This window comes from Giraffa tippelskirchi, chromosome 12 (assembly GCF_054371585.1).
Source record: "Giraffa tippelskirchi isolate mGirTip1 chromosome 12, T2T-mGirTip1v1.2.pri, whole genome shotgun sequence".
Classification (NCBI taxonomy): domain Eukaryota; kingdom Metazoa; phylum Chordata; class Mammalia; order Artiodactyla; family Giraffidae; genus Giraffa; species Giraffa tippelskirchi.
Genome location: NC_137286.1, coordinates 12,938,610 through 12,951,440, shown reverse-complemented (window position 1 = coordinate 12,951,440; position 12,831 = coordinate 12,938,610). Strand labels below are relative to the sequence as shown.

General features: G+C 43.7%; 1 protein-coding gene across 3 annotated transcripts in view; it reads right to left on the bottom strand.

Moving 5' to 3' along the window:
- The window catches only part of FBLN5 (fibulin 5), an 86,653-nt gene extending 78,029 nt beyond the window's left edge, over window positions 1-8,624 (bottom strand). For 2 of the 3 annotated variants that reach the window (XM_081548201.1, XM_081548202.1), the window contains exons 1-3: window positions 8,501-8,624; window positions 4,580-4,634; window positions 2,150-2,201 (exon numbers count right to left, since the gene is read on the bottom strand). In XM_081548201.1, coding sequence (XP_081404327.1) covers window positions 2,150-2,201; window positions 4,580-4,634; window positions 8,501-8,517 — 124 coding nt within the window. In that variant the 5' untranslated portion in view covers window positions 8,518-8,624. Of the gene's footprint in view, window positions 1-2,149; window positions 2,202-4,579; window positions 4,635-7,953; window positions 8,449-8,500 lie in introns of those variants that run through there. The other variant, XM_081548200.1, reaches the window with a different exon arrangement.
- Between the last annotated feature and the right edge of the window lie 4,207 nt (window positions 8,625-12,831).

Below are 12,831 nucleotides of genomic sequence, written 5' to 3'. Positions count from 1 at the left end.
CCCCCCTAGATGGCGTGCTAGGAGCAGAGCCCTAAATTGTCCTCCTCCTTGGAACCTGCTTCCCTGGTGGCTCAGCTGGTAAAGAATCTGCCTGCAAAGCGGGAGACCTGGGTTTGATCCCTGGGTTGGGAAGATAACCTGGAGAAGGGAAAGGCTACCCACTTCAGTATTCTGGTCTAGAGAATTCCATGGGCTGTGCAGTCCATGGGGTCGCAAAGAGTCAGACACAACTGAGCGACTTTCACTCACTCACTTGGAACCTGTGACTACATTAGGTTAGAGGACAAAGAGGAATTAGGCATGGATGGAGTGAATTTAAGGGTTTCCCTGGTGGCTCAATGGTAAAAGAATGCGCCCGTTAATGCAGGAGATGCAGGAGATGTGGGTTCAATCCCTGGGTCGTAAGGATCCCCTGGAGGAGGAAATGGCAATCCACTCCAGTATTCTTGCCTGGAAAATTCCATGGATAGAGGAGCCTGGAGGGCTACAGTCCACAGAGCTGCAATTCCAAGGAATCAGACACAACTGAGTGATGGAGCACGCATGCACTCACAGAATGGATTTAAAGCTAGTCAGAAGACTTTGAGATGAGAGGATTATCTGGGATTATCTGGGTGGGCCCAGGGAAATCACACAAATCCTTAAAAGTGGAAGAAGAGGCAGAAGGATTGGTCAGCGAGATGAGGCAACAGAAAAAGATGTGATTAGAAACATGTGAGGGACTTAACTTGTTGGCTCTGCAGGTGGAAGACCAAGGAAGAGGCCAAGGAAGGAGCTGGCCTCTAGAAACTGAGAAAGGCCTTCAGCTAACAGCCAGCAAGGAAACAGGGCCATCAGTCCTACAACCTCAAGAAACTGAATTCTGTGGAATGTAAATCAGTGCAGCCACTATGGAATACAGTGTGGAGGTCCCCTCAAAACTTAGAACTAGAAATACCATACAATCCAGCAATTCCAATTTTGGGTATATATCCAAAGGAAATGAAAATAGAATCTTAAAGAGATATCTGTACTGCTATGTTGACTGAAGCATTTATTCAGGAGAGCCAAATTATGGAAACACCCAAAATGCACATCAGTGGATAAAGTTCGTAATAGATAGATATGATATTATTATTATCAATTAATATTATCATCAGATGAATAATAGAATATTGATAATAATCATATGAATATTATTCAGTCATGAGGAAGAAGGAAAAGCTGCCATTTGCAACAACATGATGGACCTTGAGGGCATTATGCTACATGAAATTAGGCAAACAGAGAAAGACAAGTGCTACACGATATCACTTATAGGCAGAATCCAGAAAAGTCAAACTTACAGAAACAGAGAGTAGAATGGTTGTCATCAGGGGCTTGGGGGTGGGAGAAATGAGGAGATGTAAATGGTACAAACTTCCAGCTAGAAGATAAGTTCTAAGGAACTAATGCACAGTATTGTGAGTATCATGAATAATACCGTATTGTATACTCGAAAAATGCTGAAAATAAATCCTGAATGTTCTCACCACAAAAAAGAAATGGTAATTATGTGATGGGAGGGAGGTGTGAGCTCTAAGCTATGATGGTCATCACACTGGAATACATAAGTGTATCTCAACACACTGTACACCTTAAACTTAGACACTATTGTATGTCAATTCTATTGCAATCAAAATAAAAGAAAAAAGAAACTGAATTCTGCCAGCACCATGCATGAGCAAGAAAATGGATTCTTCCCTCAAGTCTCCAGAAAGGAACAAAGCCCTGCCCACACCTCAGTGTTAGCCTGGTAGAACCCCCAGTCAGGCTTTTGACCTGTACATCTGTAAGATCATATAGTTGTGTTGTGTAAGCCCCTAAGTTTGTGGCAATTTGTAAAGGCAGCCCTGGGAAACTGATACAGATGGGGAGCTCCTTGAGGATGGCAATCAATTCTTCCTCATCTTCACCCTGTCGCAGGGCTTACCCAGTGCTGGGCACAAAGAAGGTGATCAGTGGAAGAGTGTCATTGATTTCAACCATCCCGTGGCACTGTTTTTGCCCATTTCTGTGGGCAAGGCTGATACAGACTTGACAATACTGAACAACAGCTGAGAGAGAAGTGGCCCTGTGATGGAGCTGTGACTACACCCCCAACCAGCAAAGGATCTTCAGAGTCTCATACCTAAACACTGTCCTGACGAGCGGTCCAGGTCAAAGCCATTAGTGCATTGTTGCTGCAGGAAGGAAGAGAAAGAGGAGAGGTCATTTTACTTAGTTTTTTTTTTTTTTTTTTTTTACTATAGAAGTATTCTAACTGCATCACAGAAAGTACAGGAAATGGGTAAAGAAACAAGGCATTTGTGATACCAACATCTGTGTTATAACCCCTTTTTGTCCCTTTTTAGGTAATTTTTTTAACAATCATTTTACACCTAGCATCACTTTTTAAGCTCCTGCATCATTGTTTCAAAATGCCCATTTTTAGCAAATGGTTATTGGGGCTTTTTCCTGCTCTAGTTATGAAGAGCAATACTAACCACATCTGATGTGCCCAGAGAGGCTTGCCATGTGCTCACCCCTTCCTGGGAGAGAATATTATGGCTTTAAGGGCAACTACTCTTTTTCTTTGGGGGCTACTTAACTCCTTTCCAGTGCGCAGCATGAGTTCTTTGGCCCCTCTGAAATCTTGTACCTGATTACAGGGTCTGTGTATAAAATAAATCTACACAGTGATGTAGTCAGTTTTCTAAGAGAAACAGAATGGGGGAAATTCTTCCATTTTAACCTCAGGAAGACAATTACACAAAGATGCTTCCAGAGACAGCCAGGTCTCAACAGCCCCCGAGGGTTGCAGGCTTCACATACAACTTGAGTTACAACTTCATGCATTTAGAAAAATCCCATGGGCTCAACAATCACCCTCTAGAGCTGACATGTTACAGGAATAAGTCAAGGAGGTGTGGTTTTGCCTATGAGGGCTTCTTCCCTGGCCTTCCCTATGGTTTGGGGGGAGTTAAACTTCCCTGAGCTATGGGTTGATATGTAGAGATGATAGATTCAGCTGCATTCCTGAGAGTAGGTTCAGATGTCTTAGGGCCTTGGGGCAAAAGAAATGGAATGAATGAGCCAGGAGGCTGTGCCATAAAGTCCAGAAAACCAGGAGATGTGGTAAGTCTCAACCCTCGTTTGCTAAGTGCAGGTGTGGGTTCAAGTCTACTGACTGGCTTCCAAGTCTCACTCCAGCCCCTACTCACTGTATAACCTTTCTATGCCTCAGTTTTCTCATCTGTAAAATGGGAATAATAGTACTTACATCTGAGTGGTTGTAAGGACTAAATTGTTAATGTGCCTAAAGTATCTATAGTGCAATAAACACTGTATTACAAACACTGCCCTCTCTGGATCTAGATGTCAACTGTCACCACAGAGCTATACTGGAGAATGCCAAGGCCTTTTCAAGGCCTAAAAGTCTTTGGTGGGACTTCCCTGGTGGTCCAATGGTTTGGGCTTTGCCTTCCAATGCAGGCAGTGTGGGTTTATTTCCTGGTCAGGGAGCCAAGATCCCATATGCCTTGTGGCCAAAAAAAATGAAACATAAAACAGAAACAATACTATAACAAATCCAATAAAGACTAAAAAAAATGGCCCACATCAAAAAAAATGAAAAAAATAAGTCTTTGCTACTCTTCTCAAGATTCTTTCCACCACCAATGAAATCTATTTCAAAATTCTTAATGTGAAGGGAAAAAACACTTAAAGGATGTGATCAAAACAAATGTGAATTGAAATTCTAAGGTCTCCTTCCTAGACCCGAAAGTCTGGGAGACCATCCGTCTACACACTGAGAGTTTGGTTGGTTCCATTTCAGGGCTCTGGTGTACACAACTGTAACCAACAGTTAGAGGGGCTGTGTTGGTGATTTTGTCCTGTCATCTATATGTTCATGCACATGCATGTGCATTTCCACTTGACTATGTGGCCCCTCAGCCCCACTCAGAGGTGGGGCTTCTCTCATTTCTGCTGCAGATGCAGAAAGGCTGCCCTGAGCTCCTCAGGAGGGATCTGCCCACGTTTCTCAAGGGCTGACACAAACGTCATTTTGTAAAGTCAGGGATGCTGCAGGCTTCTCCACACAGCCCCCCAGGAGCTTAAGATCCCCCTTCACACTCCTCCCAGGGGTCTGGGCCAGAGCTGGGTCTTCAAGGGTTGGGAGCTGCATCACCCTTCCTCTGCCCACCTCCTCCAGCAAGGACACACACATACACACGGGCAACAGAGGGAGAACAGAGAGGAACCATTGCCCAGAAACACTAGAACATGCTTGACTTTTTAGCACTTACAATAACTCAAGACCCCCCAACGAACACAAATGAGGCAGCATGATCTGATTATAAGAGTCTTGGATGGCAAATCAGGACACCAAGGTCCCAGCCCTGCCACTTATAAACTGACAAGCGGGGGCAAGTCTCAGGTTCCCTGAGCCCCAGCCTTAACCTCTGTACAATGAAGAGCTCGGTTCAGGTAAACGGCACGATCCTAAAATGCATGGTTGAACACCTTCAGACTGTTTTTTTAACATACTTCCTGACAAGTAACAAAATAAAAATCTTACCTGTGCATTCCCAGGACTTGGAAGACAGAGAGCCAGAATGGTCACGGTGAGTATCCTATGGGAAGTAAAAAGTTGATGTAAATACCCGAGACACTTCCAGCACCCAGGTCTGGGGTTATATATACATCTTGTGCTGCCTGTGTGTTTACAATGGTGACTTCACGTTGTGCTTGTATTTGGAGGGTGAGGGGCATGCTCCCGAGTGGCCGGGGACATGCCAGATGCCCCAACCATCCCGAAGAGAACTGTGCCCCTTCCACTGGTTTCATATGTTGCATAATGCGTTAGGAGGCATTTTTTAAATAACTGAAAAAAATTTTAATGACATGATTGATTTACAACATTGTGTTAACTTCTGCTGTATAGCAAAGTGATTCAATTATACATATATTTTTTTCATATTCTTTTTGATTATGGTTTATCACCAGATATTGAATATAGCTCCCTATGCTATACAGTAGGACCTTGGATTTTTTTGTTTGTTTGCCATGCTGTATGACTTTAGGTGACATTTAAAAAGAAAAATAAAAATCAGGGCTTCCCTGATAGCTCAGTTGGTAAAGAATCCGCCTCCAATGCAGGAGACCTCGGTTCAATTCCTGGGTCGGGAAGATCTGCTGCAGAAGGGATAGGCTACCCAGTCCAGTATTCTTGGGCTTCCCTTGTGGCTCAGCTGGTAAAGAATCTGCCTGCAATGTGGGAGACCTGGGTTTGATCCCTGGGTTGGGAAGATCCCCTGGAGAAGGGAAAGGCTACCCACTCCAGTATTCTGGCCTGGAGAATTCCATGGACTATATATATAGTTCATCGGGTCTCAGAGTTGGACATGACTGAGTGAATTTCACTTCACTTTAAAAATAAATAGTTTACTGCTTCAGTGAACAAATCTAACACCCACCACTGTGGTATTAATAATGTATTCACCACTGCTTGACCTTCACTCGTGACCCAAGGGGACTTGCCTGAGTTTTGAACATCTTCACTCCGAAATGACTACAGCGTGAAGGAGTCATTGTGCCCTCGGATGATGAAAGTACAAACGTGAAGCATGTGAGTTCCAAGGACCGGAGATGTCACAGGGAACACATATGCTCCCAGAGTGCACCTCACACAGACCCAGATGGAGGACAGGACATGGGGACCCAGGCAGCCCCAAGAAAAAGGAACACAGTGGACACTTAGAAGGAGGTGCTGAGAAACTGTGTATCCACTTTATATCCATCAGGTGGCTATAACCAAAAAAGCCCAAAGCTAGTAAGGCTGTGGAGAAACTAGAGCACCTGTACACTGTTGCTGGGAAGGTATGCTGATGCAGCCACTATGGAAAGCAGTCTAGAGGTTCCTCAAAAAATTAAAAATGGAACATTATATGATCCAGCAATCCCACATCTGGGTAGACATACAAAAGAACTGAAAACAGAACCTCAAAGAGACTTTTGTACACCCATGTTCACAGCAGTATTATTCACAATAGCCAAAAGGTGGAAGCAACCCAACCGTCCGTCACCAGATGAATAAACAATGTGTTACATACATAAATGGAATATTATCAGCCTTAAAAAGGAAAGAAATTCTGACAAGTGCTACAATATGGATGAATCTCAAGGATCTTACACTAGGTGAAACTAGCCAATCACAGAAAGACAAATACTGTTTGATTCCATTTATATGAGGGACCAAGAGCAATCAAAATCATAGACAGAAAGCAGAATGGTGGGTGCCAGGGGCTGGAGGGAGGAGGGATTAGGGAGTTGTTGTTTGTGGGTACAGAATTTCGGTTTTGCAAGATGGAAAGACTTCTGGAGATTGATTGCACAGCAGTGTGAATGTACTTAACACTATTGAACCGGACACTTAAAAATCGTTAAAATGGTTTTTAAAATAATCTATGCAAATACAGGGCTTTATTTGGTGCTATTATTAGACTTCAATAGAGGGTTTATCTGAGCAACTACTACTTGCAGGCAGAAAAACTACAAAACTATGACACAGACGTTGCTCTGGAGAGCCGGTTAAGGGGCCACCTGAACCAATAATGTCTAGAAACTTTGGTTAGGGCATGGATAGAAATACCCAATGAGTACCAGGAGAGCCAGGCTGGGGGTAGAGAAGGTCAGAGAAGACTTCCTGGAGGAGGTGACCTCAAAGGCTTCTTCAGTAAAGCAGTGGACCTGGGACCTGCTTGAATTTAGTGACCTGTTATTTTCAATGTACACCTTCACTTTACAGTCCCTCCCTTTAGAAAAAGGGAGTTCAAAAGACTACAAAGCTCACTCAATCCATGACACGGCTCATAGGAACCAGCAACGCTGGGCTACTTGGAGAGCCCCAGAATTAAGGTGAGGTCCAGAGGAAACAGGACCTTGATGTGGTGCTAGGAGAGGCACGCCCACTCCCTCCATCTAGTCCTCGATCCGAAGAATAACGACCCTAAGAGTCCACAAGCTTTCGTTTCATCTGAGTGCCTGTACGAGACAGGTTCTAGAACGCCAGAGACAGCTCTGACCTTATAAAGTGCAGAGCCAAATCCCAGGGCTTTTTGATATTTGCAAAGGCCAGATTTATATCTGGAAGGAATGAAAGAACAATAACAAATTTATTTTCCAGGCTGTATATTATGAATTTCAATGTTTTCCTGTTTCTTCACATGAAGTTTCCTTTCGGTTGGTTATAAAACCCTGTCTCGTTTTTGTTGGAGACAGAACAGGCTGACTGAACATAGTGGACTTCAAGACCTAGTGGAAAAGGCATGCTAACTCCATGTCTCCCCCTACCCTTGACTCCCCCATTCCCTTTGGCCAGAGGGCAGCCCCAGGACAGGTCTCCCCTGAGAGATCCCGCCTCAAGCCCAGCCTCCTGGAAGAGCCTCAGCTGGGGCCTGGGGGCCAAGTAAGCTCCAGGCTAATTGAGATACTTTTCCAAAAATGAAATAACATCCAAGCATCCCTGCTCTGACAGTGTCACAAACAGTTAAGTTTGTCATGAAAAACTCCAGAAAACTCCAAGATAAATTAACTACAGGAACCCTGGGGATCCTCTGATGCTCATAACTAGTCCCTGGGACTTTCAAAAACAGGTGGGTCCACCTATTTTGTGTTCCATCCTCAACTGGGAGGAAAGCCAAGAGGGACCAACCGACTCTCAAATCTCAGGGCTGTCTGTCAGAGACGTGCTGGTCCTCGATCCAGGCTGACAGGATTACAGCTCCGTTTTCAGCACACACACACACACACAAAATCTGTCTAAAGCAGTTATGTTCTCAAGAGTTCCCTGGATAAAAACTGCAGATGTAATCTAGATAAACTTCTTCAAGGTTGAAGGATCACTTGACTGGAACTGCAATTTCCTTAAATAATATCAAAATGTTTGCTTACATGCGTTTCTGTCTGCAGTCCCCACTTTTCATTGGCTCGAGACTTCTGGGTCGCATGCCCTTTGTGAATTCCACACAGACATAGAGCAAATCCAGCCCCGGGAGGTGCAGCTAGCTTGTTCGCTGGTCCAACAGCCAATGCAGCAAAATAATTGCTAGAGAACTAGTAACTGATCTCTCAAATTAAGAAAAAAATTTTTTTTCTTTTTTTTAAATTAAAAAAAGAAAAAAAAAAAACGGCACACAAATCTGTGGCCCTTTCGGAAAAGAAAGAGGAAAACCAAGCTCTGAGATTTTTGCCGTCTTCTGTTGGATGCTGGCTTCTGAAACTGTCTTATAAAATACCCACTCCCAAAAGAAGACTTCAAGATGGAAATTACAGAGGCGCAGCTTTTTATAATTAACAATATCATTGCATCACTAGCTAATGCCTTTTCCAATATCCTGACACAGCCTGAATCACGGCCATAGCCATTTTCCACCCATCGGGTTTTGAGTAAGGTTTCCAGACCCTGGAGGAAAAAAAAAGTCCGGAGCAGAGAACGTACCTTTTGAATCCTGGCATGTCCAAGATGCGTGGGCAGGAGAAGCAGCTGGTGGGGAAAAAAGAGGAAGAGCTCTCAGCGCCCGCGGGACCCCCGGAGGAGCAGTTCCTGAACTTCGGCCTCCTCTGGGCCTGTGGGGCTCGCCGAGACTTTTATTCCAGGGGGGCCGAGCCGAGGCGTGGAGAGGAACAAGGGGAGAGCCTGGGTCCTCCGAGCCACTGGAGAGCCTACAGAGAAAGCACCTGGTTTTGCTTAGCCCTCTTCAGTAATTCAGCATTAAACCAATTGGAGGAGGAATGTTAAAAATGAACACTTCATTTTCTAAGTATGTTAAACAATGCAAATGGGGCCTCAGTCTGGACACAGCTGGTTCAGATTACAGCGCTCACCAACTGGCTAGACTCCTCACAACAATCTTGGGGCGTCTGCCAGGACCAAGTGCTCAGCGCTGGGAGGAGAGCCCTTTCCCGGCGGAGCAGTCGCCTTCGCTCGGGCTCCCAGCATCTCTGTGGAGGCGATTGGCGGGCAAGTGCAGGAGGGTGGGGTGCGGGGGCGAGCGGGGGACGGGTGGCTGGAAGGGCCGGTTGACCCTTTACTTCCCACCCGGGGAGGAGGTCCCCGGGGCTGGGCGGTCGTGGCCCGAGGCGCGGGCGGGGATCCAGAGCATCAGCACTTCGCCGAGGCGTTGGGACACCCGAGAAAGTGACTCCCACCCTGGGAGAGGACTAACTCGAACTCGTGACAAACAGCGACAGGGACTAGAGTCTTTTGATTTATTGGGAAACCAGACCCAACGAAGCAGAGGCTTGGGGTAAGCGGAGGGAGACGCAACGATTTTCCAGAAGAAGGGGTGGGGAGCTTGAGGGAGTGGGAGAGAGGAGGAGGATGGAAACTGGCTGACACTAACTCCAGACGTCAGCTTGTGCAATGCAGACCTCGGAGAGGACACGCTCCGGCCCGGCCTTATCCTGGCCATGTTCTTGCTTGAATCAAAATTTGTCCCTGTACCAAATCAAAGATCTGTGCACCTTAAAGGTACACAGTGTTATATGTCAATTACATTTCAATAACTCTGGGAAAACATTTTTAATTGAAAAAAGGTGTCCCTTGTCTCGAAAGTGATTTTAACAAGTAACCAGGTGATTTGAAGAGAAAGTCAGGGTAAAGCAGAATGATGGCTAATAATAATACTAAAAGCACTACTCGGAGTCCTTTACATTTATTACATTGGTGGTTTCATACTATTTCTTTTTCTTTCTTTTCCTTTGTTTTTTAAGCATTGTCTGTGTATGTGTGCCCTCAGTTGTGTCTGACTCTTTTTCGGCCCCATGGACGGTAGTCTGCTAGGCTCCTCTGTCCATGAGATTTCCCAGGCAAGAATACTGGAGTGGGTTGCCATTTCTTCCTCCAGGAGATCTTCACGACCCAGGGATCGAACCGTATGTCTTACGTCTCCTGCATTGGCAGGCAGGTTCTTTACCAACTGTGCCACCTGAGAATTCCTTTTTAAGCATTAGATCCCTTTTTATCAAATGAAATTTTACTGAAGACCCTATTCTTTTCTTTTCTTTCTTTTGGCCGCACCACATGGCATGTGGGATCTTAGTTCCCCAATCAGGGATAGAATTTTTATCCCCTGCATTGGTAGCATGGAGTCTCAACCATTGGACCACCAGGGAAGTCTCAGTCTCTATTCTTTAAAAGATGAAAATGGATTGGTAGTAGTCCAAGCCCCTCCTTCCCCACCTGCATCTTCCCTTGGGCCCCTCAACACAGCCGTACCTCCAGCTGAGAAAGCACTGATGAGGTCCTTTTTCCACTTTATAAGTCTGTGCATAGGAACTATTATCTCCACTGTATTGGAGGGGGTTAAGAGAGGTTAGCTTACTTCCCCATGATAACACAGCTATTGATACCACTGAGACTCCAAAGACTGCATTTTTAGCCTTTTTAAAGGGCATTTTTTTAAAAAATTAAAAAAAAAAAAATACATTTGAATCGGTTCTACTGAGATGGATGAAACTGGAGCCCATTATACAGAGTGAAGTAAGCCAGAAAGAAAAACAACAATACAGTATACTAATGCATATATATGGAATTTGAAAGATGGTAACGATAACCCTATATGTGAGACAGAATAAGAGACACAGATGCATAGAACAATTTTATGGACTCTGAGGGAGAAGGTGAGGGTGGGACGTTCTGGGAGAATAGCATTGAAACATGTATATTATCATATGTGAAACAGAACACCATTCCATGTTCGATGCATGAGACAGGGGCTCAGGGCCGGGGCAATGGGATGACCCAGAGGGATGGGATGGGGAGGGAGGTGGGTGGGGGGTCCAGGAAGGGGAACACATGTAAACCCATGGCTGATTCATGTCAATGTATGGCAAAAACTATTACAATATTGTAAAGTAATTAGCCCCCAACTAAAATAAATAAATTTATAAAAAAATAAAAATAAAAAATAAAAACAAAACAAAACAAAACAAAAATAAAGGGCATTTTTTTTTTTTTTTTGGTTAGTAAATGGAGTCTTCTGCATGAAAATACATTTGACAAGAAAGGCAAAATGTTGATAGTTGTTGAAGCTGAGTGTCCATTATACTATTCTATTTACTTTATATGTGTTGCATATTTCCCATAGTAAAGTATTTTTCAAATGTATTTACAAGGTTATTCATTGCTCCCATTGCTTGGAATAGCAAAAAGAGTAGAAGGAGACATATCATCAGTCAATTAGGTATCAATAGGGTTAAATAAAGTAATGTGCAACCAATAGAAAAAAGTGGACATATAAGAGTACATACTGGATCACAACTTTAACATGGAATTCAAAATGAGGTAGTAACTGGGAGGAGGCACAAGGGAACTACTGCATGCTGGTAATATTCTAATTAGTCATCTAGATGCTGGCTCCAAAGAGTGGGTACACCTAAGATTTGTGAAGTCTTTGATTTGTAAAGTTCATTAATATTAAAAACAGAAAAGAAAAAAGATTTGAAGTCTTACGTATATTGCCCTTTATTTTAAAAAAGAAAAAGACTGAAGCAGTTCCTTATGGACTTATAATGAAAGGTTTCCAATAAATTTTGTAGATCAAAATGGTAGAATATCAGTAATTTCACATAGATCAAACTAATATCTTAATAAGTATATCAATACGTTGTAGAACTGTGTGTAAAGCATGCCACCATTTGAGAAAAATGTATATACACAAGTTCTTGCTTATATATGTATAGAAAAGACTACTCTAGAAGGATATAGGAAGAACTGTTAGCAATTTTTGTCTCCTAGGAAGGAAATTGTGTAGGCAGCTGGGAAGGAGATATAAGAGAAGAATTAGCCCTTTCCTGCTCACCTTTTGCTATAATTTGAATTGTGTACCATGTACCATATTTTGTATCTATTTAAAATATGAGGCTAATTTAATAGTATATGGTATTTGTGTAGAGCTCTTTGGTGGGGTAGAAAGAGGTTTAAATGACTTAGTCCATTACCTCAGTTATACTGTCAACCCTTCTGAAGGATAAGGAGAGAGAGGAAATCAATATGACTGCTTTCTACATGAGCAAAAGGAGTCTCGAAGGCAAAACCACCCAGAGATCCATCTTGGACCAGAGATCATTCCTGCCTTAAAACTGTAGGATTGGAAGAGGGGAGAGAATAAGCATTCCAATAAAAGTCTGAGTCTTGATTTTTGCCGATTATCTGATGGGTGAACTTGGACAAGTCACTTAATCCCTAAGCATCTCAGTTTCCTCATCTGTAAAATGGAGATACTATTTATGTCTCAGGGTGACTGTGGGAATGAAAGAAAGTGTTAGTCACTCAGTTGTGCCCTACTCTTTGTGACCTCATGTACTGCAGCCTACCAGGCTCCTCTCTCCATGGGATTTTCCAAGCAAGAATACTGGAGTGGGTTGCCATTTCCTTCGCCAGGTGACCTTCCCAACCCAGGGATCGAACCTGGGTCTCCTTCCCTGCAGGCAGATTCTTTATGGACTAAGTGACAAGGGGAGCCCTTTACCCTCATGATGGTCACTGTATATAAATTCCCACCCATATACACTGCTCTCCAAACTATCTTTAATAACTAGTAAATTATCCACTTCCATGGACAAAACAGCCCCACTCACTACTGAGCAGGTCAAATTGCTAGAAAGTTCTGTCTTGCATTGAATCCAAATCTGGAAAAGACCCTGATGCTGGGAAAGACTGAGGGCAGAGACAAAAGGGGGTGACAGAGAACAAGATGGTTGGATGGCATCGCCAACTCAATGGACATGAGTTTGAGCAAACTCTAGGAGATAGTGAAGGGCAGGGAA